The 25,202-nt window shown below is 35.5% G+C and overlaps 2 protein-coding genes and 1 long non-coding RNA gene across 6 annotated transcripts in view; 1 reads left to right on the top strand and 2 right to left on the bottom strand.

The window, feature by feature from the left end:
- The window catches only part of pip5k1bb (phosphatidylinositol-4-phosphate 5-kinase, type I, beta b), a 72,567-nt gene extending 71,005 nt beyond the window's left edge, over positions 1-1,562 (bottom strand). The window contains exons 1-2 of one of the 3 annotated variants that reach the window (XM_073868086.1): positions 1,436-1,562; positions 1,298-1,323 (exon numbers count right to left, since the gene is read on the bottom strand). The gene's annotated coding sequence lies outside the window, so the exon portion shown is untranslated. Of the gene's footprint in view, positions 1-1,297; positions 1,328-1,435 lie in introns of all 3 variants that reach the window. The other 2 variants (XM_073868087.1, XM_073868088.1) reach the window with 2 other exon arrangements.
- An 892-nt stretch (positions 1,563-2,454) lies between these two features.
- fxn (frataxin) lies at positions 2,455-10,038 on the top strand. Of its 2 annotated transcripts, none has more exons than XM_073868084.1 (6): positions 2,455-2,682; positions 3,131-3,221; positions 3,360-3,411; positions 4,089-4,209; positions 9,081-9,178; positions 9,797-10,038. In XM_073868084.1, exons 1-6 carry the CDS (start codon positions 2,557-2,559, stop codon positions 9,933-9,935), a joined length of 627 nt encoding a protein of 208 aa, XP_073724185.1. In that variant the 5' UTR covers positions 2,455-2,556; the 3' UTR covers positions 9,936-10,038. The 2 variants fall into 2 exon arrangements, with proteins under 2 accessions (XP_073724185.1, XP_073724186.1); XM_073868085.1 differs by having other exon boundaries at positions 2,456-2,649.
- Positions 10,039-16,494: 6,456 nt separating this feature from the next.
- Positions 16,495-19,778, bottom strand: LOC141363984 (uncharacterized). The gene is made up of 2 exons (XR_012369723.1): positions 18,944-19,778; positions 16,495-17,370 (listed from the first exon to the last, which is right to left on the bottom strand). It is a non-coding gene; the product is annotated as an uncharacterized lncRNA (long non-coding RNA).
- Positions 19,779-25,202: the final 5,424 nt, after the last annotated feature.

The following is a 25,202-nucleotide window of genomic DNA, read 5'->3' as shown; positions in this document are numbered from 1 at the left end:
AACAAAACATTGTGTACATAAACTGGTTCAAAATCATTTACTGCTTATATAAAAAGCTGGCACCAGACTGTTTTGAAGAATCAGGAAACAACACAAAAGTGCCAGCGTCAGAAAACTTCTGCAATTCACAACGACTGCAGGACACATTTGGAAACAAAAACTGCAGAAGCACCTGGAAAACAATAATAATCCACACAAGAGACCATGACTAAATGCATTCACATTAATGCATTTGGCAGACGCTTTAATCCAAAGCAATTTCAATCTATACGTCTATAATCTATATTTTATCAATATGCGTCTTCCCTGGGAATCAAATCCATAACCTGCGCTGTTAATGCAATGACCTTAGCTAGAGGAACACTAGAAGAATAATACTGGAAGAACAAATTCTTCCTCTCATTGTCCTCAGCTGTCATGTGACGTTGGCCCTCCAGGTACAAAGCTTGTTCAAACATTTTGAAATTGCACAAGTTATGAGACGTCTCACAAAACCACACTTAAAATGCAAACAATAACCACAAATATACAATATTTTCTTTATCACTCATACAATAATAAAACCAAATCAGTCTACCTTCAGTGATTCAATTGACCGTCTGACCAAGAATTATTGTTCACCTTTTCTTAACCTATTGACTTTAAACTACATAAAGATCAAAATAATCTTTATATGTTCACATCAATAAAGTACAAGTATCCACACTATGGTTTAAGATGAAAGTTGTGATCTAGACAGTCCATCAAAACTGGTCAGCTGCAACTTTGACAGCATTTGTGGTTATTTTGCATCTGTACATTCTGATTCCAAGAAATGATAAAAGCGCCTTTAATTCCCAGTATGCTGTCTAGTTAGTATGCTTTTTAGGTTTTGTAGGTTTTAAGATATAGTCACATTAATGAATACTAAGCAGATTTCAAAGTAAACAGGCACTTCCCTGCTATGTTACATAATGATTGACACACAAAAAGTTAAATATTTAAATAAGCAAAAATTATGTGTGTGTATTATAATGTACTGTAATATTTTAATAGACAACATAAATTACAAGCTATTATTTTAAAAAAACATACAAAAATGTGTTTTAAATGTGTCCTAAAATTTTAAACACCCAAAGTGTTTTTTGGGTTGTTACATGTTTTTTATAAATGTTGTCGACTGTATGTGCATACTAAAAGTGTGCCTTTACTGCTACCAGTGTAGCCTACACCTGACTCTTACATACAGGTGTACGTCCTTTTCGACCCACACTATTCGGACAGGTTATGTAGCATTAAATGTAATTTTAAATCTTACCTGTATCTCTTAGGATGGGGGTCTGCCTTGCTTTCAGAGAGGGAGAAACAGAGATTTGGGTACACGATGATAATCCAAAACCCGATGATGTTTGGCGTACTAAATTCAGTAGATGCACTGAATGTTCTCTCTACTTACCGAAATCGTAAATGAGGACTTGAAGTCGTACAGCAGGACGAGTCCCCGCCTTCTCTACCCTGGAGAAATGCACATAAGAAATGCAGAAGTCACCTTCAATTTAAGCTTTCGATGCCACCTGCAGGCCTACCTGAAGTATCTGTCGTACAAAATAAAGCTTAGAGGTAAAAAAAAAACATACTGATGCCTGATGACATGACTATTATGCAAAACTGTATTTTGAATATTAGGTGGTTAAAAAGTTTTTTGTTTGACTGACATTCACTTCTATGGCCAAGTTCTAAAATACATTTATGTCACATCTGTAAATCCAAATTTACGACACTTAATGAACAAAATACAACTTTTTACGATCTAAAATGCTTCTGAATAATAATTTACACTTATAAGCGCAGTGAATTGTGGGTATCCAGTGACAGTTCGTGCGGCTTTAACAGTGAAAAAAAAACTTTAAGCAAAAATATGTATATTTTTATTTAAACTTTATTTTTTATTAAATAATGTATTAATAAACAAGACAATGATGGCTTAAATATCAAAATATGATGTACAACAACTTTTAAACAAATAATAAAAAAATACAAAATAAATAAAATAAAAAATACAATTATGTGCAAAACTTTATAATCCATGTTATCTCAGCATGATTTAACAATGTCATAAAATGTGTTATGTGTACTTCAGTGTAAGCAATAAAATCTGTCTTACTTAATACTTAATGAGTGACATTAAACATTAAAATAGTGCTAAAAATTAAACATGTGATCCTTATGTTTTCATGGCATAGCTTTCATAAGTTTGTACATTTCCAGGTTCAAAAAGACTTTTGGGCACCACTTGTAAAATATATTAATTATTATTTACAGTGTATTTCAAACCATTAAAATGAAATACTATAAATATACCTGATTGAATTGATTAACTAAATCTAAATTGTAAAATGTTTGTTGTTAGATAAATATTATGTTGTTTTTATTTTGCAATTTTTACCCGTTTCAAAAAAATTTCGTTATCGGGTCTTTTATTTTGAAAGCTCGCCGGGAACACGGCGCTCGTGAGTGAAAGCGTAGAATGCACTCTCCAGTCTGACTAGCCGGAGACTTCTGTCTTTATTTGTCATTATGTCAAGGTTAACTAGTAAATATCGTTGTCTGTATCTGTTAAGCCTGAGTTCCAGATGGAAATGTCACCAACAGTTATCAAGAATGTCAACTGTAAGAAGCGACTTTCATTCATCGAAAGTGACCGTGGGTTTAACAACTAAGTCCGCTAACTGATTAGCTTGAATGAATAACCAATCTGTGTTATAAACAACTTTGTTTAGAGTTTTCCTATTACATGTAAACACATATTTTCTATATCCCAACACGTCTGGATAAATATAACATAACTAGTTGTAGCACCTCAGCACGTTATTTGGGAAAACATGTACCATGCTGATGATGTAACTTACATAAGGTTGTGGGCATGTACCTACAGATACAGTAAACAAACTATAACTTTACTAGACTTATTTTGCGTAGTTCATGAGATACAAGACTATTACTTGATTATTATTATTCGTCTGATAATTTATAGTAAATGCTAGTCTAACTTTACTTACTAAATTCCCATTTGTGCTTTAATAAATGTTGTCGTTTGTGGGAAAAATATCAATAAAACATTTTCTATTGTTTTGAATTATTTGACTTTCAGTCAGCATGTGGTGGACTACTTAAGAATATTTCTACAGTAATGGCAGACACAAGGACCAGTTTTTGTGGAGGACATACAAATACAAAGATAATGGACTAAACAAGGTGTTTGCTTGTATAAAAGTTTTAAAGTCTTACAAATAATGTTTTAATTTATGTCTGATTTTTCAGTATAAAGATTTTTATTTGTTGTGTTGTGCTTTTTGTTTCTTTATCCTTTCTAAAGATAAGAGGACTTCATTTAAACACAACTCTTATGAAAGACAATGCAGTTCAATTCAGGTAAACAGTGTCCACGGAATTGTGACCTTGCATTAAACGATTTGCACTCAACGAAGATGTATCCACATTTATGCATTTTATATACACTTTATAAGGTGAATTGCAGTTTTATCAGTTTATGTTTTTGCACACAGTGCTGTATTCATACCTTTAATAAATTTCAATTATTAACTACTACTAACTATTAAACTTGTCATCTTAATGCATCTAAATTAGCATTATTTCACTTTTTAAAGGTGCAGTGTGTACATTTTAGCGACACCTCATCTAGTGGTGAGGTTACGAAATGCTAAAGCCACTGCTCACCCCTCACTTTTAAAACACATAGAGAAGCTACGGTAGCCACCACCAGGCAAACATGTCATAGTCGGAGACAACTTAGTAAAAAAGTTTGTCCATTAAGGGCTTCTGTAGAAAAATGGTGGCACAAAATGGCGACTTCCATGTAAGGAGACCCTCGGTGTATGTAGATAAAAACTTCTCATTCTAAGGTAATAAACACATTACGGTTCATTATGAAAGGTCTTTATACACCCCTGATAATATAGTTTTGTAAATTATTTTGCATTTCTGTCAAGAGATCCTTCTAAAAATTACACACTGCACATTTAATTATTATATATATATTTAAAATATTAAATCACTGCTATGTTCTTACACTGATTTTTTTTGTATAGAGAACTAACACAGACAGAATATGAGAAGTTAGCAGATGAAACTCTGGATGCATTAGCTCAGTATCTGGAAGACCTCGCAGATGAAGGCTTCACTGGACTGGACTGTGATGTCATACTCTCTGTAAGTACATGTGCACATATCCACACATCTCTGTTTCCCGGACAGTGTTTAGATTAATCCAGGACCAGGCCTTAGTTATATTACAAAAAACAATGCAGGTGTGCATCTTGAGACAAAACAATGGCACTAATAAATTTTAAGATATGTCAGTACAAGATGTTTTATAATTTAGGCAGCTCAAACATGCATTTTAGTCTGGGGCTAGGATAAGCCCTGTCCGGTAAACCGCCCCTAAATGTACAGTATCTTATCTCATTATGAATTGTTCAGTTTGCCTATATGTCCACTAGAGATTGCTGTTGGTCAAGTTAAAAATGCTGCCTTACTTCTGGCTCATACAGTTGTGTGAGTTTGGTGCTGAAATGACCTGTCCTGTTCAATTATCCAATTGCAGACGGGGGAGTGTTTCAAAACATTATTTAAAATTGCACAGCCTGCAATTATTTTGCCTTTTTTAACATTGCAATTCACTTTTTATTTTGGTGGCTTTATTCTTTTATAGGAGAGTGAAGTGTTGATACGTATAAGTAGGGATGAGAAAGGGTGTGTGAGTTTGGGTACATGACCTGGGTACTCGAACCCGGGTCCCTGTAAGCCAACATCTTTTATATGTGGAGCATGTGCACAAACCACAGCGCTGCAGCTCTGACACATTGCATTTCACTTAAATATAGGTCTTAAAACAGAGGTCTTAAAACTTTTATAGTGGCCTTTATTTACCATTTTTGTTATGTAGGAATAAATGGCTTTCTTGAGTATTATTGTCTGTGTGCTCCGGTACTTCCATTAAAAATTGACTGCAAAAACAGTACACTTTTAGTGCAGCAGGCTTTGTTTGCAGCATCATGCACGCTGAGTGAATGCAGTAAATGCACGAGTCCTGCAGGATTTATGAGACCCGAAATATAAATGCCACTCACAAGATATAACAGTAAGGATCTTTTATAGATGCGGTAGTTTTCATACTAAGATGCAGGGTTCCCACGGGTCCTTGAAATCCTTGAAAGTTTGGGGAAGCTAGGGGAAAAAATTCAAGGCCCTGGAAAGTTTTTTAAAATTGACATACATAGATACAAGTCATTGAAGTGCTTGAATCTATTTTATGCAAGGAGTTTTCTGGAAAAAAATCCATATTATTCCCTGTGTAGTGTAGGATAATATCATAAAAATTCTAGACCTTTTAAGCACACGTGCTAAACTGTTCGCTTTAAATGCTTATATCTTCTGTATGTGAATGTTGATTCATACCAAAATAATTTTTTGCATTATTGTGTTTGACACATGAAAACGTCTCTGGTTACATATGTAACTGTTGCTCCCTGAGAAGGGAACGTGATGCTGCGTCTCCCTTGCCATACTTCCTTCATCCCTGTAACGCCGTCTTTGGCAATATTTCAGATAGCGATATACAGTACTTCCTGGCTCCTTGTATTCCCACATTTAGTCATTGAATTTGAGGGTATTGGACCTGGAAAGTCTTTGAAAGGTCCTTGAATTTGAAGTTTACTAAGGTGTGGGAACCATGAAGATTTTTCTGTACTTAAGTCATAAACTGATCTATAAGGTATGAACCTGAACAAATAGTAAGGACCCATTTAAACATCCCACAGTTGGCCCTCTCAATTTCTTTAGATAATGTATCATGTTTTTGAAAGTTTGATGGACAAATATCTTTCTCAAACCCAATGAGTAGTTATGTAAGTGTTTGGTGGATGGCCAGTAGGCTGTGCTGACAGATTGATTGATTGATAGTTCATGCTCTCTCTCTTTCTCTCGCTACGCTACAGTAGCTGGATAAATGACGGACCGGTGCTTTTTGTCAGCTGATTATTCTAAGTTGATATTTATATCCCTTTATCCTCACCGACAACTGCAGCAGTCCTGATGTGATCAGCAGGGATTCAGTTGCCACGTTTAACGTGATGCAGAAGATACCGGGTTCTCTTTTAAGGCATTTTGACAACTGTCATTACAGTTGGGAAGAGATATAATGAGACACTGAGGCTTTAAATCAAGTGTCCAGACAGCTGCGAGCCAAAGGTGTGGCTGGCAGATTGAGCTGTGTTCACGGCTTGGCAGCTCACTCTGCCTCGGATCTGACTACACACACAGATCATCTCTGTACATACTAGGACTGCATTATATGTAAATGCAATGTGCGATACAATAATGCACCGATATGGAAATATTGGCCGATACCGATAACCGATATCTCTTTATATTTGGGGGCAGATAACCGATATATATATATAGGCCGATAAATATTCATATTAATTTCACAATGAAAAACTCCCAGACCGGGGACATCTTGCTAGACTAGCATACTCTTCTTAAGCCGCAACATGTGTCATCTTCGTGCTATGTCACAGAAAGCACCAATCAAAACTCTACATGGCCAGCAATAAGCAAGTGAAGTGGTTCAACAAACCAAAATAATCCATAATTTATCGGCTTTCATTTATCGGCCTAATTTTGCTATCAGACCGATAACCGATAATATTAAAAATAAGCAGTTATCGGCCGATAACGATATGTCGGCCGATATATCGTGCATCCCGACGAATATTTAAAAACTAAAAATCGTATAACAAAAATATGTTTTACATAGATTACTTTTCACACGTCAGCTTTTGAAGTGTAAAATCATTCAGTGATATGCATATCATGGTGTGCACATTTGCATATAGCTGTATGCATACGTCTGACCCCTAGTACATATTGTTGATGTGTTTTACATATAACACCTCTGCTTACTGATTTTATACAGAATAATGCCAAGACATTGATAAATTGTTAAAAAAAATATCTAATTTATTTACTCATCTCTATATGATTTCCAAACATCTGAATGTCAAACTAAAAACACCAGCGTCTGCAAAAGCTTTGTGTGAGGAACTGAGTAAGGTTTAGGACACTGCAAATCTAGTTCTTCATCCCGAATATATGGGACTGGCATATTATGTTCTGTTAGGATACACATGCAAGTAGCAATGGCAATTTATCGTAAGTGACGTCAAACCTAACACAATTCATTTTTGATTCTGAGGATTACATTTCAGTGCTGAAAGGAATCATAATCGGATAATAGTGGTTAATGTCCGAAGTTTTAGAACGAGTAATCTTGACAGTTTTGATTTTGGACTAGTGGACCTTTATGGGTCACTAGTAGGGGTGTCACGATTTCGATTTAAAATCGAAATCGATCGAAATTAAATCACAGCTTCGAACTTCGAATTAAAAAATGGGATCGTCGATGCTGCCACGCCCCCATTTCACGTCCGGTCGGCTTGCCAAGCGAGGAAAAAAACTCTCAGAGATGCCTTTAAAAACATCTGTCCAGCGGAACGCGATCATATTTTAAAGACGAGGGATGCTACAACTCCTTGAAATGCATATCATAAACAGGATTACCAGTGATCTGACTTTGGACAGAGCGCAGCTCTCTGCACGTGCGCGATAGCAAGGGAGGCGCAAAGATGCAGCGGGTTATATTAAACAAAAGGATAGTTTGCCTCAGCTTGCACGAAACGCATAAAACTGAACAAATACGTAAGGGTTACTACTTTAGTTTATGTTCAGACGTCGGACAGATGCGAGCACGTGCACATGAGACAGAGAGCAGCGCAGCTGCTTATTATGCTGGATTTATTTCAGATGCTATGAGTCCAAGACACGCGCATTAAGTCCATGTTAGAGATGCGCGGATGGACTATTATTTCATAGCCTGCACTGGTGTCATCCTGATTTACCACGTTGTAAAACTTATTCCAGGCAACGCTTTTCTGACCTTCTATTTCCTTTGTTTTTAATTCTCATTTTTTGAGTTTGTCACGTACCCTTCGCCAGCGTTGATAAGAGCTGTGTCAAAATGCGTCCTCATTTCTCCGCGCTGTTAATGATAGAACGAATGGATCCTTAACAGCCGAGGATTTCCCAAACAATTAAAAGCTTTATTAAATAAAAGTGTGTATTTATTAGAAAACTTTTTCTTGTCACTGTTTTAGTATTATAAGTTATGTTTTGTGTTAATATTATTCTGTTTATGTTGCGTATATTTCTAGGTTGATTATTTGATATGCTGTTGAATAGATTAATCTACATCAATGTGTCATGTAATCAGAAAAATATTAATTTATTTTAGAACATATTTATTTTAATAAGTCAGAAATGCCTCCGCTGTTTTCTGCTGACAGGCGCGGTGGGCGCTACTGGGGGCGTGTGCAGCAGGTGACACAAATTTTGGGTCCTCAGAAGGCTAGACCGTCTCATTTCAGTTCTCTTCTTGAACTTCTGAGGCTGCCACTATGAAAGACAGAGATGTCGCATGCTTAGAAGGACAGAGCTAATAACAAGCAGTCGATCCGGCACCCGCCCGAATTTAATTAAAAAATTATTTTTCGTCACGTCATCCGCCCGATCCATGTAACTGCCAACCGCGCATAGTCATGTGCGTGCAAGAAGGAATCCTCTCTCTACAAGCTCTCGCGTTAAGTGAAGCCCACAAACCCCCATGCGAGTTTTGCAATGTGCATGTTAATGTTAAAGTATTATAATAATAATAATAAATAATGGCATATAATTTTTGTCTAAATTATATGCCATATAAAAAATATGTAAAAATCGAGAATCGGATCGAATCGTGACCTTAGAATCGAAAATGTAATCGAATCGAGGATTTGGAGAATCGTGACACCCCTAGTCACTAGGCATGATACAATGTTCATGTTTGTCCCTCTTCGGATAGTCTGCTTTATAGTAACAGATTTCGGTTTTCTTGTAATTTGTCTGTCTGTCTATCTAAAATGTTTTCTGTATACAGTAGCTTTGGAACCATATACAATATACTGTATTTTCCATGATTTTCTCTACAGAGTGGTGTACTGACGTTAAAAATGGGTTCTGGTCACGGCACTTACGTCATCAACAAACAAACACCAAACCGACAGATTTGGCTTTCCTCACCAACAAGGTTAGACAGTTTTGTCTTTTGACTACTGTATGTTCATATTTAAAGGGGACATATCATAAAAATCTGGCTTTTTCCATGTTTAAGTGCTATTATGGGGTCACCAGCACTTCTATCAGCCTAGAAAATGTGAAAAAGATCAACCCAGTAACTTAGTTTTGGTAAACCATTCTCTGCAAGCATGTGAATAAATAGCTCATTGAAATTTGGCTCCTCTTGTGATGTCAGAAGGGGATAATACCGCCCCTAATCTGCACTATCCAACCACGACACTGCCATTTATTGCAGAGATCAGCTCATTTGAAAAAACGGCACCCAAAAACGGCACATTTTTGCCCACACCTACAAAGTAGCAATTATTGAGCTAAAACTTCACATATGTACTCTGGAGACACCAAAGATTTATTTTGTCCCCTTTAATGCTTAAATGTTATTTTAACAAGTAATTGTAAAACATTAAAAGACATTGGTAATGCTTTGGGAATTGCACCTGATGCTCGTATTTTTATAATTTGGCTGAATAGTTTTTGTGTTAAATAATAACGTTGTGATGTAATGAGGGAAAACGTCTAGTGTTCAGCATTTTCAGACAGACATTTTTGGTTGTTTTTCTTTTCTCAGTGGGCCGAAGCGTTACGATTGGACAGGGGAACGATGGGTTTACGCTCATGACGGTGTGCCGTTACACGAACTCCTCTCTAAAGAACTCTCCATCATTTTTCAAAAAAACATAGACCTATCTCATCTCATTTATTCATGATGGCACCAATGTTAAGATTTCATTATATTGTAAATTATTTCTATTCATGCAAATTGTCTGTTGGGACGTCTAAGGTTTAACATTAAAGCGTACCTCGACTACAGTTTCTTAAGTAAATGCTATGGTAACCACTGTAGTTTTTCATGTGATAATGTTTTACTCCCACATTCTCACTTCTCAGAGGGTTTTTATTTTAATCATTTTTTATTTGTGTTGTCTTTATTGTTCATTATTTATTTTACTCTTTGGTTCATGTTACAAGGGCTGAACAGAAGGCGTTAATGTTCTTGTGTTTTTAAAGGTGCCCTGTGTAGCTTTTAGGATGCAATATAATATACATACCTATATTATCAGTGGTGTATAAAATCCTTACATAATGAACTGTATTGTTTTTATTACCTTAGAATGAGTCATTTTATCTACAAACACGTGGATCCCCCTACACGGAAGTCGCCATTTGCACCGCCATGTAGGACTGTGCGATTTAGGGAAAATATTTAATTTCGTTTTGTTTTTTTGCCAGAAATTGCGATTTAACTTTTCTTGATGGTTAGATCTTACTGGTACTTCTTATGGGTCTGGTGATTTAACTGTATTCTTATCTGGGCTTTTTTATATTTTTTTATGAAAATAAGGAAACAAAAATAAAGAAATTTGGAATATAATTAACACTGCTTAATTTTATGATATGTAAAATTAATGATAACTACAACTTTAACAAAAAGTTACATGTAAAATATTTCAATGAGTGTTACTGGAAAGATTTGTATGCATGTTTGTTTTCTATTAACAAATAACTGGAACACTCAACTTTATAATTACATAAATATTAAATACATTTGGGATTTTCAAAATGAGTAAATTGTGGAAGGCCAACTGATTCAAATACACGCACATTTTAAAACATAAACAACGCGTAGCTGACGCGCAAGCAACGCGTAGCTGACGCGCAAGCAACGCGTAGCTGACGCGCAAACAACACGTAGTTGACGCGCAGACAACGCGTAATTGACGCGCAAACAACGCGTAATTGACACGCAAACAACGCATATTTGATGCGTTTTTTACGTGTTAAAATTTGCGTGTATTTGAATCAGTTGGTCTTCCATATAAGAGACGCAAGCTGCGCGGGTGCATCAAGTTTGAACACCTTGTCTGTTGTGGGAGACGCAGCGTTTTTGTTGACATGCCTCTCATGGAGACAGCACGGCCATATTCGCGCTCACTGAATTGGTTAGACTGTCACAAAGCCTAGCTGGATATCACATCCTTTCGCGATTTGCTAATCGCAACGTTTCACATCACGATTGCGGTTCGATTTCGATTAATCTTCCAGTCCTACCGCCATGTTTCTATAGTAGCCCTAAATGGACAAACTTGCTTCATCACTACGTTGTCTCAGACAATGACATGTTTGTCCTGTTGTAGCTTTAGGGCTGGGTATCGATTCAGATGTTCCAGATCGATTCAATTTCGATTCACAAGCTATCAAATCGATTCGATTTTGATTCTCGATTCAATTTTCGATTCCGGTTCTTGATTCGGTTTTTACACTCGATTCTCGATTCAACTCAATGATTATAGATTTTATACAAATACTATATTAATAAAAAAGAACAGTGAACATAAGTTTACAAGTGCGTAATTAATAAAAAGAAATTAAAAGCCAAAACACTATCGTTGTCGTCTTGCTTGCGAAATCTAAAATGCTTCCATACCTCTGACTTTTTATGCGAAGGTGGCATCAACGTCGATGAAGCACCTGAAACCGCCATTTTAAGCACCGAATGACATTTGGTAACATCGCGCAAGGCAAAAAAGAGGGTGACATCTAGTGAGGAAGACTAGTAATTTGATTAACGTTAATCTTACGTTCAATGTTTGCAGGAAAAAATCTGAAAAAAATCGATTCTGCTCTTTGAGAATCGATTCTGAATTGACCACGTAAAAAAAACGATGAATCGAAAAATCTATTTTTTTGCCCAGCCCTACGTAGCTTCTCTATGTTTTTCGAAAGGGAGCATTGAGCTGTGCGCTGAGCCGTTGGTTGCAATTCTCAATCTCACCACTAGAGTCCACTAAAACCTACACACAGCACCTTTAATGGCATACCGCAGACCACATACCGCCACCTACTGTCTGTGGGCATCATTTTGCAACTTCTAATTGATGACTTGTTTACCATGTTTACCTCACTCTAGCGTTAATTAAAACGGTTTGATCGCAACCTTTTGACGTCATGTATAGTGATGTAAACAAAGTGGCGTCATCATTCGTACTGTTTTTAATTTTGCATTTAATTTAGCCAATCACAGTGTTAATATATTATGCTACACATGTGTTTATAGTTGGGGTACCCTTTAAGGATAACAAGTTACTGCTCAAAAACCCTGACTTGATTTGTATCTTTATGGTTTATAACATAGAAATTGTTCTGTATGCTTTTCGTATCCAAAAATGTTTTAAAGGAGAATATAGAGATCAGGCAAACCGCAGGAGTGATATAATTGTACCCATCAAACATGCACAAAATATTAAGCTATAAACCCACTCAAAACAGCAGTGTAATGCTCTCATAATGAAATCTCTGTAAATGAAACAGGTTAGATTAAACTGGATTAAATGGTTCACATTTAATGGCCCTTAAACCGGTTGAATAAAACAAATGAACACAGATTGTTTCTTAAAATCTCTACTTATTATCAGTATCCTGCACGCCTGGCCCTGCTTGAACTGATGGGTAGATACAATAAAAGAAGAGGATTATGAGAGACTGATGGAGCAAAGGTCCTTTCTTTAAAGCCCCAAGCCAGAGCTTTTATTTAGGAATAATCTGGGATCATATTCCTCAGAGTCATACACAGCGATGAGAGCACGTCTGCTGACCTCATGTCTGATTTACAGCTGATCCACAGTCAGTTAAAGATATTAACTCTAATAATGCAAGATAGTCTATCATTACTCCCCAGACACGTCTTAATGTAACATCCCATCCCATTACCGTTCGACAATATCGGCGCAGAAATAATATCGTGCATCCCTCATTGTTTCTTCTTTAGTGTTCACAGCATGATCAGATCAGATCTGCCACCCAAAATTTGTTTCGCTGGCAGAAATATTGTTACTAATACTTGCAATAATGTTTACTTGCTGTCTTTGATGAGACAAGAGCTTTATATGAAACCAGAACCTCTTGATCGCTCCTTAAAACTGGTTCTAGTGTTTTGAGACCAATTACTTTGAAATAAGCTTCTTGTAGTAATTGCACCAGCTGCTGTTTTATTAAATCTTTGGTAAAGCTATAAAACTGCCTCTATTTAAGCTAAAATGTTTTTAAAAAGACTTCTTACAACTAATTAAACCTATTTATACAAGCTGCTTTTTCAAATCCAGTCAGAGCTCACGGCCGATGATAAACGCTTGAAGCATCTTTTCTCTCGTCGTCGTCCACACATGAATATGCAAATGTCTATTATAGAGCTTGACTCACAGGCCCAAAAATAGCATGAAGTTTCCATGGGAACATGGATTTATCACTGAACACTGATGTTGATCGACTGGTTTGCTCCAAACAGCCGAAGTAAGTCTGAAAGATTTCCCAAATGCAGATGCTTGTCTAATGTCGCTGGACATCAAACTTTCTGTCAGCACGGCGTTTTACGAGAGGACGTCCTTACATTTAAACATTTTGGATTCTTTGCACTTGCAGCTGTTAATGTGCATACAGGCGAAAGCATGGGGCAGAATTTTTCTGGAAATAAACACGTAACAGATTATATCAAACAATATTTGGATACATGACCTATAGGCAATTGTGTAAACTCATCTGATGTGATGTGGTTTTTTGACTGATTGGTTTGAAGAAAAGAGAAGAGGCTTTTGATCAAGGTAAGTCTTTGTTGCTATTTTACTATTTCACTAAAGCCCTGATCTCTTTTAGATGGTTAACACTTAAAGTTTTACTTGGTTATACTGGAAAACTGAAATTAACAACACATTTTCTGATTCTAAATAAAACAGCTTACCTATAACATGTTGGTCCTCACTGTCAGAAAAAAAAGGTCACTACCCTTAAAAAGGACACCTCTGCACCTAAACAGTTCATATTACCTCAGAGGTACATACTGGAACCCAAGAGTGCAAGTACCTCAAAGCTCCAGTGACAGCTTGTAACCGAACATTTTTCTGGCTATACAAGTATGTTACTTTGAAAATTCCAGATCAAAATCTGTAAATTTCCAAATTTCTTTGTTATCACTACCCAAAATATTTGGTGTTTTTTGGTTGGCAAAATGTAGAATTTTACAATTTTATAAAAAATATCTGTGGTGCTTACCTGAGCAATTTTTACTTTATCACTGAAAAAAATGATTCATTGAATTTAATCAATTTTTTAAGGTAAGTGGTTGCAATCAATTTATTTAAGCTGCATTTAAACAAAAAAGATTAGTAAAGTAAAATAAAATATAAAACTTCTGTTTAAATGTAGCTTAAATAAATTGATTGCAACCACTTACCTTAAAAAATTTTATTAAATTCGATGAATTATTTTTTTCAGTGATGGGGCCGTTTTCCGGACAGGGTTTGGATTAATCCAGGTCTAGGCCTTATTGAATTAGCATATTTTTAGTACAAACATAACTTTACTGATGTGCATATTGAGACAAAATAATGGCACTGATATATTTTAAAACATGTCAGTTCAAGCTGATTTCAATTAAGACAGCTCAAACATTCCTTTTAATCAGGGACTAGACTTAAGCCACCCATATGACAAAAAATATATTTTAAATATATTTCAAAATATACAAAAAATAGCCAAAAAAATATTTGTTGAAATATATGTTTACAAAAATATTTTTCACAGATTTTTTTTGTTTTGTTGATATTTTGAAATGTATTTTAAATGATTTTTGAAAAACACTTTGGAAAAGGAAGTCGGGTCGACTACCAAAACACACCTGTAGCCAATCAGCAGTAAGGGGCGTGTCTACTAACGGACATCATTAGGTGTGTTCGACTTCATGCGGCGCTGCGCAGACCGATCGGCGGCTGACTTGAAGCAGTGCATTCCGGTTAGTAATTTTGTCCGACTTCAGCTGGCGCTGCAGGCACGTGACTGTGTCATATTGTTTTTAAGTACCGCGAAAGCGTTTCGAGAGTAGCCAACTAGCTCAGCCGGCGCAGCTTCTCCAGAGCGGCTGCACGGAGTTGTGATGACGTAACAGCTTTACGTGATTGGTCGCCTCACTGATGACAACGATCACGTGCGTTTCAAGTTTAATCCAACCTTTAGTTCCACTAATAAACATTATAAATTCATGTTTAAAACAGGAAAAAACACTTTAATATGCTTAAATATGTTATATTGTTTCGTGTAATAAAATAAAAATGAAAATAACAAACTCTATTGGTATTTTAATAATATAGGCTTGTTTCCCTTTATTTTCGGGTATACAGTATACGCAGCAATTAAAATATTTGTTATAAAATGTTTCTGGTTGCAACTTTTTATGAAAAGGTTTGTTTTTATCAAATTCAACATCTTTTGCGATTAAAAACAAGGAAACACAGCGCACACATCACTACGGCAAGCAGCAGGTGTCCTCCCTCGACTGCAAGCGGCAAACCTCGCCGATCGGCCTGCGCAGCGCCGGATGATCTCGAACACACCTATTGCCTGGACTGCGGATGTGTGGGGCGGGTCTATCAAATGAAGGTCCAGATTTTATTGGGGTAGGGGCGTGTTTGTTTAGGTGATTTCAAATCTGTCAACATTGGCTTTCAGAGATCATGCACCCCACCTTTAAAGCATTAAAAAATATATCTAGTAGGGATGCATATCAATTAATCGCGATTAATCTATAGCAGAATAAAAGTTTTTGTTTACATCATATATGTGTGTGTACTGTGTATAATAACTTTGTATAGTTAAATGCACACACATGCGTGTATATATTTAAGCAATGTTTACATGTGTATATACATTTGTATATTTATGTATAATTTATATTTTATATAAATATAAATACTTAATATATAAATATATTTTTTTCTTAAAATTATACATGCATGTGTGCATATTTATATATACATAATTATTATACACAGTTCACACACATATATGATGTAAACAAAAACTTTTATTCTGCTATAGATTAATCGCGATTAATTGATATGCATCCCTAATATCTAGCCTACTGTACAGTATCAACTTTATGTTACGAACGTGTAAACATAACAATTTTAAAAATATTAAAATTAAATATATTTTCAACTTCAAAAATATACTTTAGAAAATTAACTTATATTTAGCTTATATTTCAAATATATTTTGGCAAAGAAAAGTTTTTGCCATATGGAATATAAAATTAGAAATGTATTTGCTTGCCCTTGAAATACATTTTGAAATATATGTTGATGTATGAAGGTTAAAACTAAATATATTTCCAAATTTAAAAATATATTCAATTGAGCATTATTTTCTACAAAATATATTTAGCATACGTTTAAAATACAGAGTATTTTTTTGCCGTATGGGCATGTTCGGGAAACTGCCTTTATAACTTTTACACTTTTATTTAGCACAAACAATATTAATGTACTACATATACTTGCTTGTATTTAAAGGGATAGTTACACCAAAAATAAAAATACCCCATCATTTTTACTTACCCCGCAAACCAGCCTTGATGTTTATGATTAGCTTTTTTTCAGATAAACACAATCTAAGTTATATTAGAGAATGTCCTTGCTGTTCCAAGCTTTATAATGGTATTAAATGGTGCTTCTGATTTGAAGCCCAAAAAAGTCCATCCATCCTTCACAAAAATAATTCCTACAGCTCCGTGGGCAAATCGATGTGATTCTGTAAGAAAAATGTCAATATTTAAAACTTAACAAACTAAAATACTAACTAAGAAAGTGTGTTTCCAGCATATGATGTAGGTTGTGTAGCGCGGCCATTCCCAAACTGTGGTCCGCGGACCACTAGTGGTCCGTGAGGGTACTGCAGGTGGTCCATGTAAAGGCAAAATAAAATATTAAATAATACATTCATTCATTCATTTATTCAAAAAGCGTCAATGTGTATCTCATAGCTCTGTCAGCTGATAATGTATGTAGTGATCGTGCTCTGTGATAAGATGGACAAAAGAGACAGCAAGACAAGCTTCTGTTTCAAGTTCCTCACCAATTTTCCTTCAGATGTTATCTTAAGCAGCGCCTGTGAACCAAAAACATCTGTCTTGCTTTGAAGATATGAGCTCACCAGAGTCTCTGTCAAAGATAAAAAAATTAATCTTCCCAATTTCCGGCGATCGGGCCAATTTGTCTCAATTTTCAGGTCGATGGCAGCACAGTTCCTTCTGTCGTCTTCAAAGATTAAACTCCTCCACACTTCAGTCCTGGAAAACTGACCATTCGTCTTTCATGACTGAAACATACAGAGATTTAGATTTTATTACCCCAATATAAGTACATTTCAATTCAGTTACGTTTTGAAATTAAAAATTGCCAATGTAATTTGCTATTGATCACACAAACAAATGTTCTGGGTCAATGTTTACACACTTAAAGCTGAATTAAAAAATATGAACATAAAAAATGCACACTTAAAGGGATAGTTCATGTTTTTACAAACCTGTATACATTTCTTTGTTCTGATAAACACGAAGGAAGATATTTTGAGGAATGTTTCACCCGTTCATGAGCCCCATTGACTTCCATAGTAAGAAAAAAGAACACTATGAAAGTCAATGGGGCTCATGAACGATTTCTCAAAATATCTTCCTTCATGTCCATCAGAAGAAAGACATTTATACAGGTTTGTAACTACATAAGAAAGAAAAAACGATGACAGAACTTTCACTTTTGGGTGAACTATCCCTTTAACCTTAATAATAATTCATTTGTCTAATTGCATTGTGCCACAGATGTCTTCAGCTGTAATCTTAAGGAATCTCCTCAGGTCCTGCTTCTCCTCCTCTGTAAATAAAGCATGTCGGAGGTGACATTGGACTGGCCGTTGTTTATGAAAGCCGAAGGAACGGGCACCACTCAATAATAACGTCTGTATAAAATACAAACACTTCTCAAGGACGCAAAGCAATATAAAGCTGGGAAATAAGGATTTGTTGCCCAACGCTGACCACATGACGGAGTATGATTTCCTGGGCTTTGTTGACTCTGACCAAGAAAATCTGCACCTTCCTGAATTTTAATGTTTGTTTGAAGAGGTGAGACATGTACACTTTTAAAAATTAAAGTGCTTTAAATGTTTTTCACAGTGATGCCATAGAAGAACCATGTATTGCTTAATGAATTAAAAGTATACTAAATGTTTTTATTTATTTTTGCTAACGAAGGTCTATGGTATGTGGAGAATGTCTGTTAGCATTACGTTATGTCTATAGTACAATGAGCTTTTAGAAACAAGTGACCGCCCATATAGCTTTAAAACCATGTCAACCCATCATTATACATTAGTGGTTCCCAATTCACTTCAAGGCCCCCTAGTTGCCCACAACAATATTTGAAGCCCCCCCCACTCACTCCACATAAAATTAAATAGAATTTGGAATGACTAGATAGATGTATATTCGCTACTAAAATGGCTAAAAAATAAGAAACATGTTGATTTTGCTTGTTTTAGCATATTGTAATGCTTGTTTTGTCAATTAAAAAAAATTATAATTTTAAGTCATCTTTAGGCACCCTTGGAAATCTGCTGAGGCCCCCCTGTGGACCCCTGCCCCCTGGTTGGGAAACACTGTTATACAGTATTCAGTAGTTGACCCCCACTTTAAAGGGATAGTTCACCCATCATTTTCTCATCCTCATGTTGTTCTAAACCTGTATGAATTTCGTTTTTTCTGAAGAACACAAAAGAAGATATTTTGGTAAATGGTGGTAAGTACACGGCTGCTGTAACCATTGGCTTCCATAGTAGGAGAAATAAATATTGTGATAAATGATGGTATTGTAAGCACACGGTTGACGGTACTTACCCCGGATTTCCACCAACTGCGGAGTGGCTGCGGATCGGCCCCCTCTGCACTCCGCCATACGCCAATACCCACCAGTTCCGTATTTGTTGCAGAGCGGCTGCGTGCTGAAGTGACGAGGACCCATGAGGTCTCGCAAATTCACGTGATGGTCGCGTGATATCTAGTTCTGTATCCACCCATTATGACAATAAATTATGATGTTTTGCTGGACCAGCCCAGGGCTGCGTTTCCCGATAACGATTGAACTTAGCTCTTAAGAGCGCTTTCTACGAGCTACTTAACGAACATTCGTTGTTCATTAACGTGCGTTTCCCAAAGATGCACATTAAACGATCGCTCGCAGCTGGGTTTTAAGTGCTACTTACGAGTCGCTATCCCTTTGTCAAGTGCTGAAATGTCACCTATAGAATGACTCGAATTTGTAGCAGAAGCTTGTTTAGGCTAATTATTTTCAGCCGATGTGCACTAATATTTTTTATAATATTTTTCATTATTGTTTAATGACTAAATATTATAAAATTTAGTGATTACACGATTATTTGTTTAAAATTATTGAAATGTTTTTATAATTTGTGCATAATAAAATATTCTTTTCCGTATTTAGTTAGGACTCATCCCACTGCGAAATGCCTTCTGCATTTTATGTAATAGTTTAGATTATTATTATTATTATTTGTTTTTATTATCTATGTTTATTTATTATTAGGGATTATTGCATTGTACGTACATATTTATTTGGTTTCCTTAATCAGATGCCATTTCACTTTAAAACAATTATTTTTACTGTATATTAATTATAGAAGCAATTGGTAGGAACCATTTATCAATTTAATAGCACCAAAATTTACCAAATTTATTTTCCTTCTTTATTAATTTATGTTTAGTAATTTAAATTTGATTTCTCATTTTAATTTTAAATATATTATATTAAAGTCATTTAAACAAATAAACAAAGAAGAATCAATAAATATATACATTTAAAACATTACATTATCGTCATTGCTGGAGTGCAATTTGCTGGTTGTCCTGCAGGTGACCTTGTAACTCTGTTGTCTTACGATGCACTTATGAATGAACGATTACTCCAGAGCACTCGTAGATCTACGATGATTTTCAAGTCCTACTTAAGTTACGAAGCTTTTGGGAAACGGCCCGTAATTTTAAGATGATTCGTACGATCGTTTTTACGATCAACTTAGCCTTATGATGCTTTTGTGAAACCCGGCCCTGATCACAACACGAGATCTCGCGAATTCAGGTATGATCACACGATATAGTCATGCGGAGCTGTCCGGCATCCGTCAAAAATAGAGGCTCTGCGTATTTGTTCTGGAGGGCTGCGGATGGCCGGAGCTGTGACGGATTCGGAACGCAGTCAGTGGAAATACACACATTGACTTGAATGGAAACCGATTGATTCCGCCGCCGTTCTGCAGCGGATCCGCAGCCGTTCCGCAGTCGGTGGAAATCCGGGGTTATTGAATTCCATTGTATTTGTTTTTCCTATGGAAGTCAATGCTTTAGCTGTGTGCTTGCTATCATTTGTCAGGGTGTCTTATTTAGTGTTCATCAGAATAAAGAAACTTATACAGGTTTAGAAGAGAAGCACAACAGAATTTTCATTTTTTGGGTGAACTGTCCCTTTAAAACTAAAGTATTTTTTTACATTTTATTATGAAATACTGAATGCTTTTCATTCCTAATGTAACATCTGTAAGTAATTCAAATATGTATATAATGCTTTTCACATGAAACAGAAACCTAAACAGTGTCTTGTAGTTTGACAGACTTAATTCACAAAATGTATGAGCAATTCCAGTTTTATGAATGTGACATTTGCAGTCAAAACTTAAAATATAATTTCTTAAAGAATGTATTTATTACCGATATATATCTGTTTATACTTTTCCAAACACCTGATGATAGAGTCCAGGCATAAGGAAATATCATGTTTTCTATTTCATGCGTTATGTATGTGACAATTCTGAAATTTGCATTTGTATGAAATATTAAAGTATTAAAACAATTTAAAAAATCATTTAAAACCTTTAAAATGTTGCATATACATATTTAAATCACAAAATAATCAGGTTAAAAACTTTTCATGATAAGGTTGACGTTTGCATGGAAAAACCCATATGCCAATTTTGGAGAACAGTTTTGTTCCTCATTGTTTTCATTTTATTGTAACTTTTTTCTTTTTATATGCAGTTAAGTACTTCTCCACACGCACGCACAGATTCGAGTGGATTATTGACTTCTTGTACAATAGATTAACCTCCAGTTAATGTTTCTAGAGAGGGTCGGGCCAAGCATTTTCATCAGGACATCACAGAGAATTTGAAGGAAAAACACACACAGATTTTAGGTGAGAAAGAGAGACCTCACATTTTTAACAAGCACTTTTTTGTATCGATTTGGTTTGGCATGGCCTTATGGTCGTTGTGATTGTTCTCATATCTAAGTCTCATGAGCAGGTGTTATTTATGCCACTTTAAATGCTGTTGGTTGTATGAAACGTGATGTGCACATTGCTTTGAATATTATTAAGACACATGGGACTGTAGCAACTTTGTGATATAATCCATCAATTAAGATACCTGTAGAAATCGACTCTCTGTTCAAGATAAATGAAACAGTCATGCTAATATAAATACATGAGAACACACATGCATACATATATTCGGGGTGTATAGCTTTAAATATATCTTTGTAAATGTGAGACTCTGATAAAGTGATATTAAATTGAATTTGATCATGAATAATGAACTTGTCTGGTCTAGTGGTAGCCTGGTTGATTAAAATACCGTGTAGGATATTGGTGAGTTAAAGTAATCCATTATTGAGCGTAGCACTGTGCCTTTGATATATTAATTTAGTTATTCAATGTGTTTAACTAGATAGTTAAATGTCAGGGGAGTAAGTGTGAAAAAATATTTGTTTGATTTAAAGCTGCATTAGTAATTGTAATATCTTTATGTCATTTGGTGAGACCGGGTGCCGAGTTGTCACACCTACTGTGCAAATATAATGGGATTCTTTTTAAAAGTCATTTTACTTAATGTCTACAAAACAGCTTTTGAAAACCTGTACTGTTACCTCCCAGAAATTAAACATAAAGTTAATGTAACACATATTGGCCTTTTGTTGACAGTCAATTGGTCAAAATAGGAATGACTATTGACCAGTGGCGGCCGGTGATTTCTTTTTTCGAGGGCGCACGAGTCGAAGTTTGTCACAACATGTATGTAGCCCGTCATGTGTGTGGTTCGTAATTTCAAAATATTTGTTCTGCGCATCGAGTGATCCCATGTGAATTACGTGTTTTGTCAAAATAAGTGCCTGCTGCAGACGCGTCTAAAGGGTTTATGATAAAAGAGACGCTCGTGTTTGCCAGATACTCACATAATCTCATGCTTAATCAGAGTTTACTGTTAAGGGAGTGTCTTGCATGTATTTTGTGAACACTCCGAACACATATTTTGAATTTGCGCCCCTCGGAAGAGCAGTCACGAGCCGCCACTGTTATTGACATTAATTTGGGTAATATGGCCTCATAAGAAACTTTTCACAATATATCTGTATTGGATAAAATAAGCCTAATGCAATTGACCCAATCCTACCTATTATGTGATTCTGGACCACAAAACCAGTCAAAAAGTTAATTTTTTTTTTAAATTAGAGATACAGCTGTTTAAAAATCTGTAATCTGAGGGTGCAAAAATCAAAATATTGAGAAAATCCACTTTAAAGTTGTCTAAATAAAGTCCTTAGCAACACAGAGAAATATTTTTTATATATTTACGGTAGGAAATTTACAAAATATTAATATCTTAATGATTTTTGGCATTAAAAAAATCTATAGTTTTGACACATGAACTGTATTTTTGGCTATTGCTAAATATCCCCATGTGACTTATGACTGGTTTTGTGGTTCTGGGTCACATGTAAGGTTTACTCACAAGAGATATAGCTTTTGTGTACGGAAGACATATTCCGCCAAATTTAAATGAACGAAGTGATAAAATTTTAGTTCAAAAATGAGCAAATTAAAGGAACAGTATGTAAGAAATGTATATCAATTAATCATAAAATTACCCTGATATGTCACTAGACATTAAGAAATCATTTTCATTTCTAATACTTATATCACTGACAACAGTGGTCTGGCCAGGATATTGTTTTAAAAAGTGGAGTTGTAGCCCTCAACTGATGTGTATTGGCCACCAGTTGTGTGATTGCAGTACTAGTTTTGGCCACAATTCTACATACTGTTCCTTTAAATTAAATTAACCCAGAAAATGGGTTAAAACAACCCAGCATTTTTTAGAGTCACATATTTTGCGTACAGTTTTCTGTAATAAAATGTAAATCAGTTTTTTATTTTGATCGTTTAATTTATTTATTTAAAATACCTTCCCAACATGTGACAAATAGCCTGACAAATAAATGCCAAATAGCCCTATCTCCTCTATAGCCTTTAGTATATACAGTACTGTCCAAAAAGTCTTAGGACACCATTACCAGCTTTGTTGTTTTAGCACAGTTTTAATGTCCATCCATATTTATTTTTCACTCTTTTTTTAAGATAAAAACAGAAAATACAGGAAACATGTACACAAAATTAAAAACAAAACAATTTTGAGAACTATGCATCAGTCAGTATTTAGTGTGAACTCTCTTGGCACGACATCTTGAGCTTTTTTTGAAGAGACTGGAGTCCTGAAGTCATTCGATTAGAATTTAATTTTACTTAAGGACTTCATTTCATTTAAGAGATCCTGCAGCCGTCTACTATTGCTCAAGTGGAAGGGGAGTTTACCCTAAAAACTTGACACTTCAGCTTATACTTTTGTACAGTTTTTAATACTACTTTACACATTTCCTGTATTTTCTGGTTGTATTCTAATAAAGAGACTGAGAAATAATTATATATGATCACTGTACAATTGCAAAAACAGCGAATCTAATTGTGGCATGGTGGCCTAAGACTTTTTGCACAGTACTGTATATCCTTTATTTAAAGTCCTGACTGTGCTTACATGTGTTCTGTTGAAACCGCATGCAGCTCATATATCGCTGATCTCACACAGTCAGTGCCCTTACTAGTAAACTGGTGTCCATGCAGTCACCCCATAATAATAAAGAATGACCCTTTTATTTTTTATATACATCAGCACCAGTGGAGTCATTGTACAGTTAACAGTTGAGAAGTAAGAGAATAGTTGAAGGGCCGGGGTTAGGGGTGCGTTTTTCATTATATAAGAAATAATGGACGATGGGCCGTTGAATTATTTAAAAAACTGCACATCAAAGGTGATAATGATACTTTGCGTTTACAGCAGATGAGGAAGAGGCGGCAAAAACGCACTATTCACTCGCAGTTGGACTCATGCACACTGAAAAAAATGATTCATTGAATTTAACAAATCCTTTCAAGGTAAGTGGTTGCAACCAACCCACTTAAGCTACATTTAAACAAAAGTTTTATATTTTACTTTACGTTACTAATCTTTTTGGTTTAAATGTAGCTTAAATAAATTGACTGCAACCACTTACCTTAAAAAAATTGATTAAATTCAATGAATCATTTTTTTCAGTGCACATTTTGAGTTTACTTGCTTCATTCGCGTGTGAAATTCTAGTAATTCGAGACATTCATGCGTAAATTCGCATCATGGGAGGGGCTTATATAGCTCAAATTGTGTAAACTTACCAGATTGTTTGACCTCCTCATGTCACTGCTAGAGCAAGCTCCTGATTGGTTAACACACGGTGCGAAAATCTGCCAAAGTTCAGATTTTTCAACTTCTCAATTCTCAATTTGCGCCTTCCGAGCGTTCTGCGCCGTCCGCGTCGCGCCCTTCGCGCTTACTGCTCTGCAGGATGCCTATTTGTGTCTTTGCATTGACTTAACATCTATACATATCGTGCTTGCCGCCTCTTCCGCGTCTGGTGTGAACGCATTATTACAACGTGGGTGTGCATTATTTTCAAATAATTGAAAGGAGCAAAGGCAATTATTCCGCTTATACCACCGTTACCACAGACTTTGCTCTGGTGGTTATTTTAAGACATTTAACAGATTAGGTGTGTGCATAGGGACTATTTCTCAACCAATCAGAATAAAGCATTCAACAGCCCCGTCGTATAATGTTTTTTATTTTAAATAGTGATACATTACTGTGTGATTCACAAATTCATACGAATTTGCCACCTTATAAAATACTACCAAATACCTTTAAAGGAATAGTCTACT

Source organism: Misgurnus anguillicaudatus, chromosome 5 (genome assembly GCF_027580225.2).
Source record: "Misgurnus anguillicaudatus chromosome 5, ASM2758022v2, whole genome shotgun sequence".
Classification (NCBI taxonomy): domain Eukaryota; kingdom Metazoa; phylum Chordata; class Actinopteri; order Cypriniformes; family Cobitidae; genus Misgurnus; species Misgurnus anguillicaudatus.
Note: the sequence above shows the minus strand (reverse complement) of the source record. Positions and strands in the feature narration are given on the sequence as shown.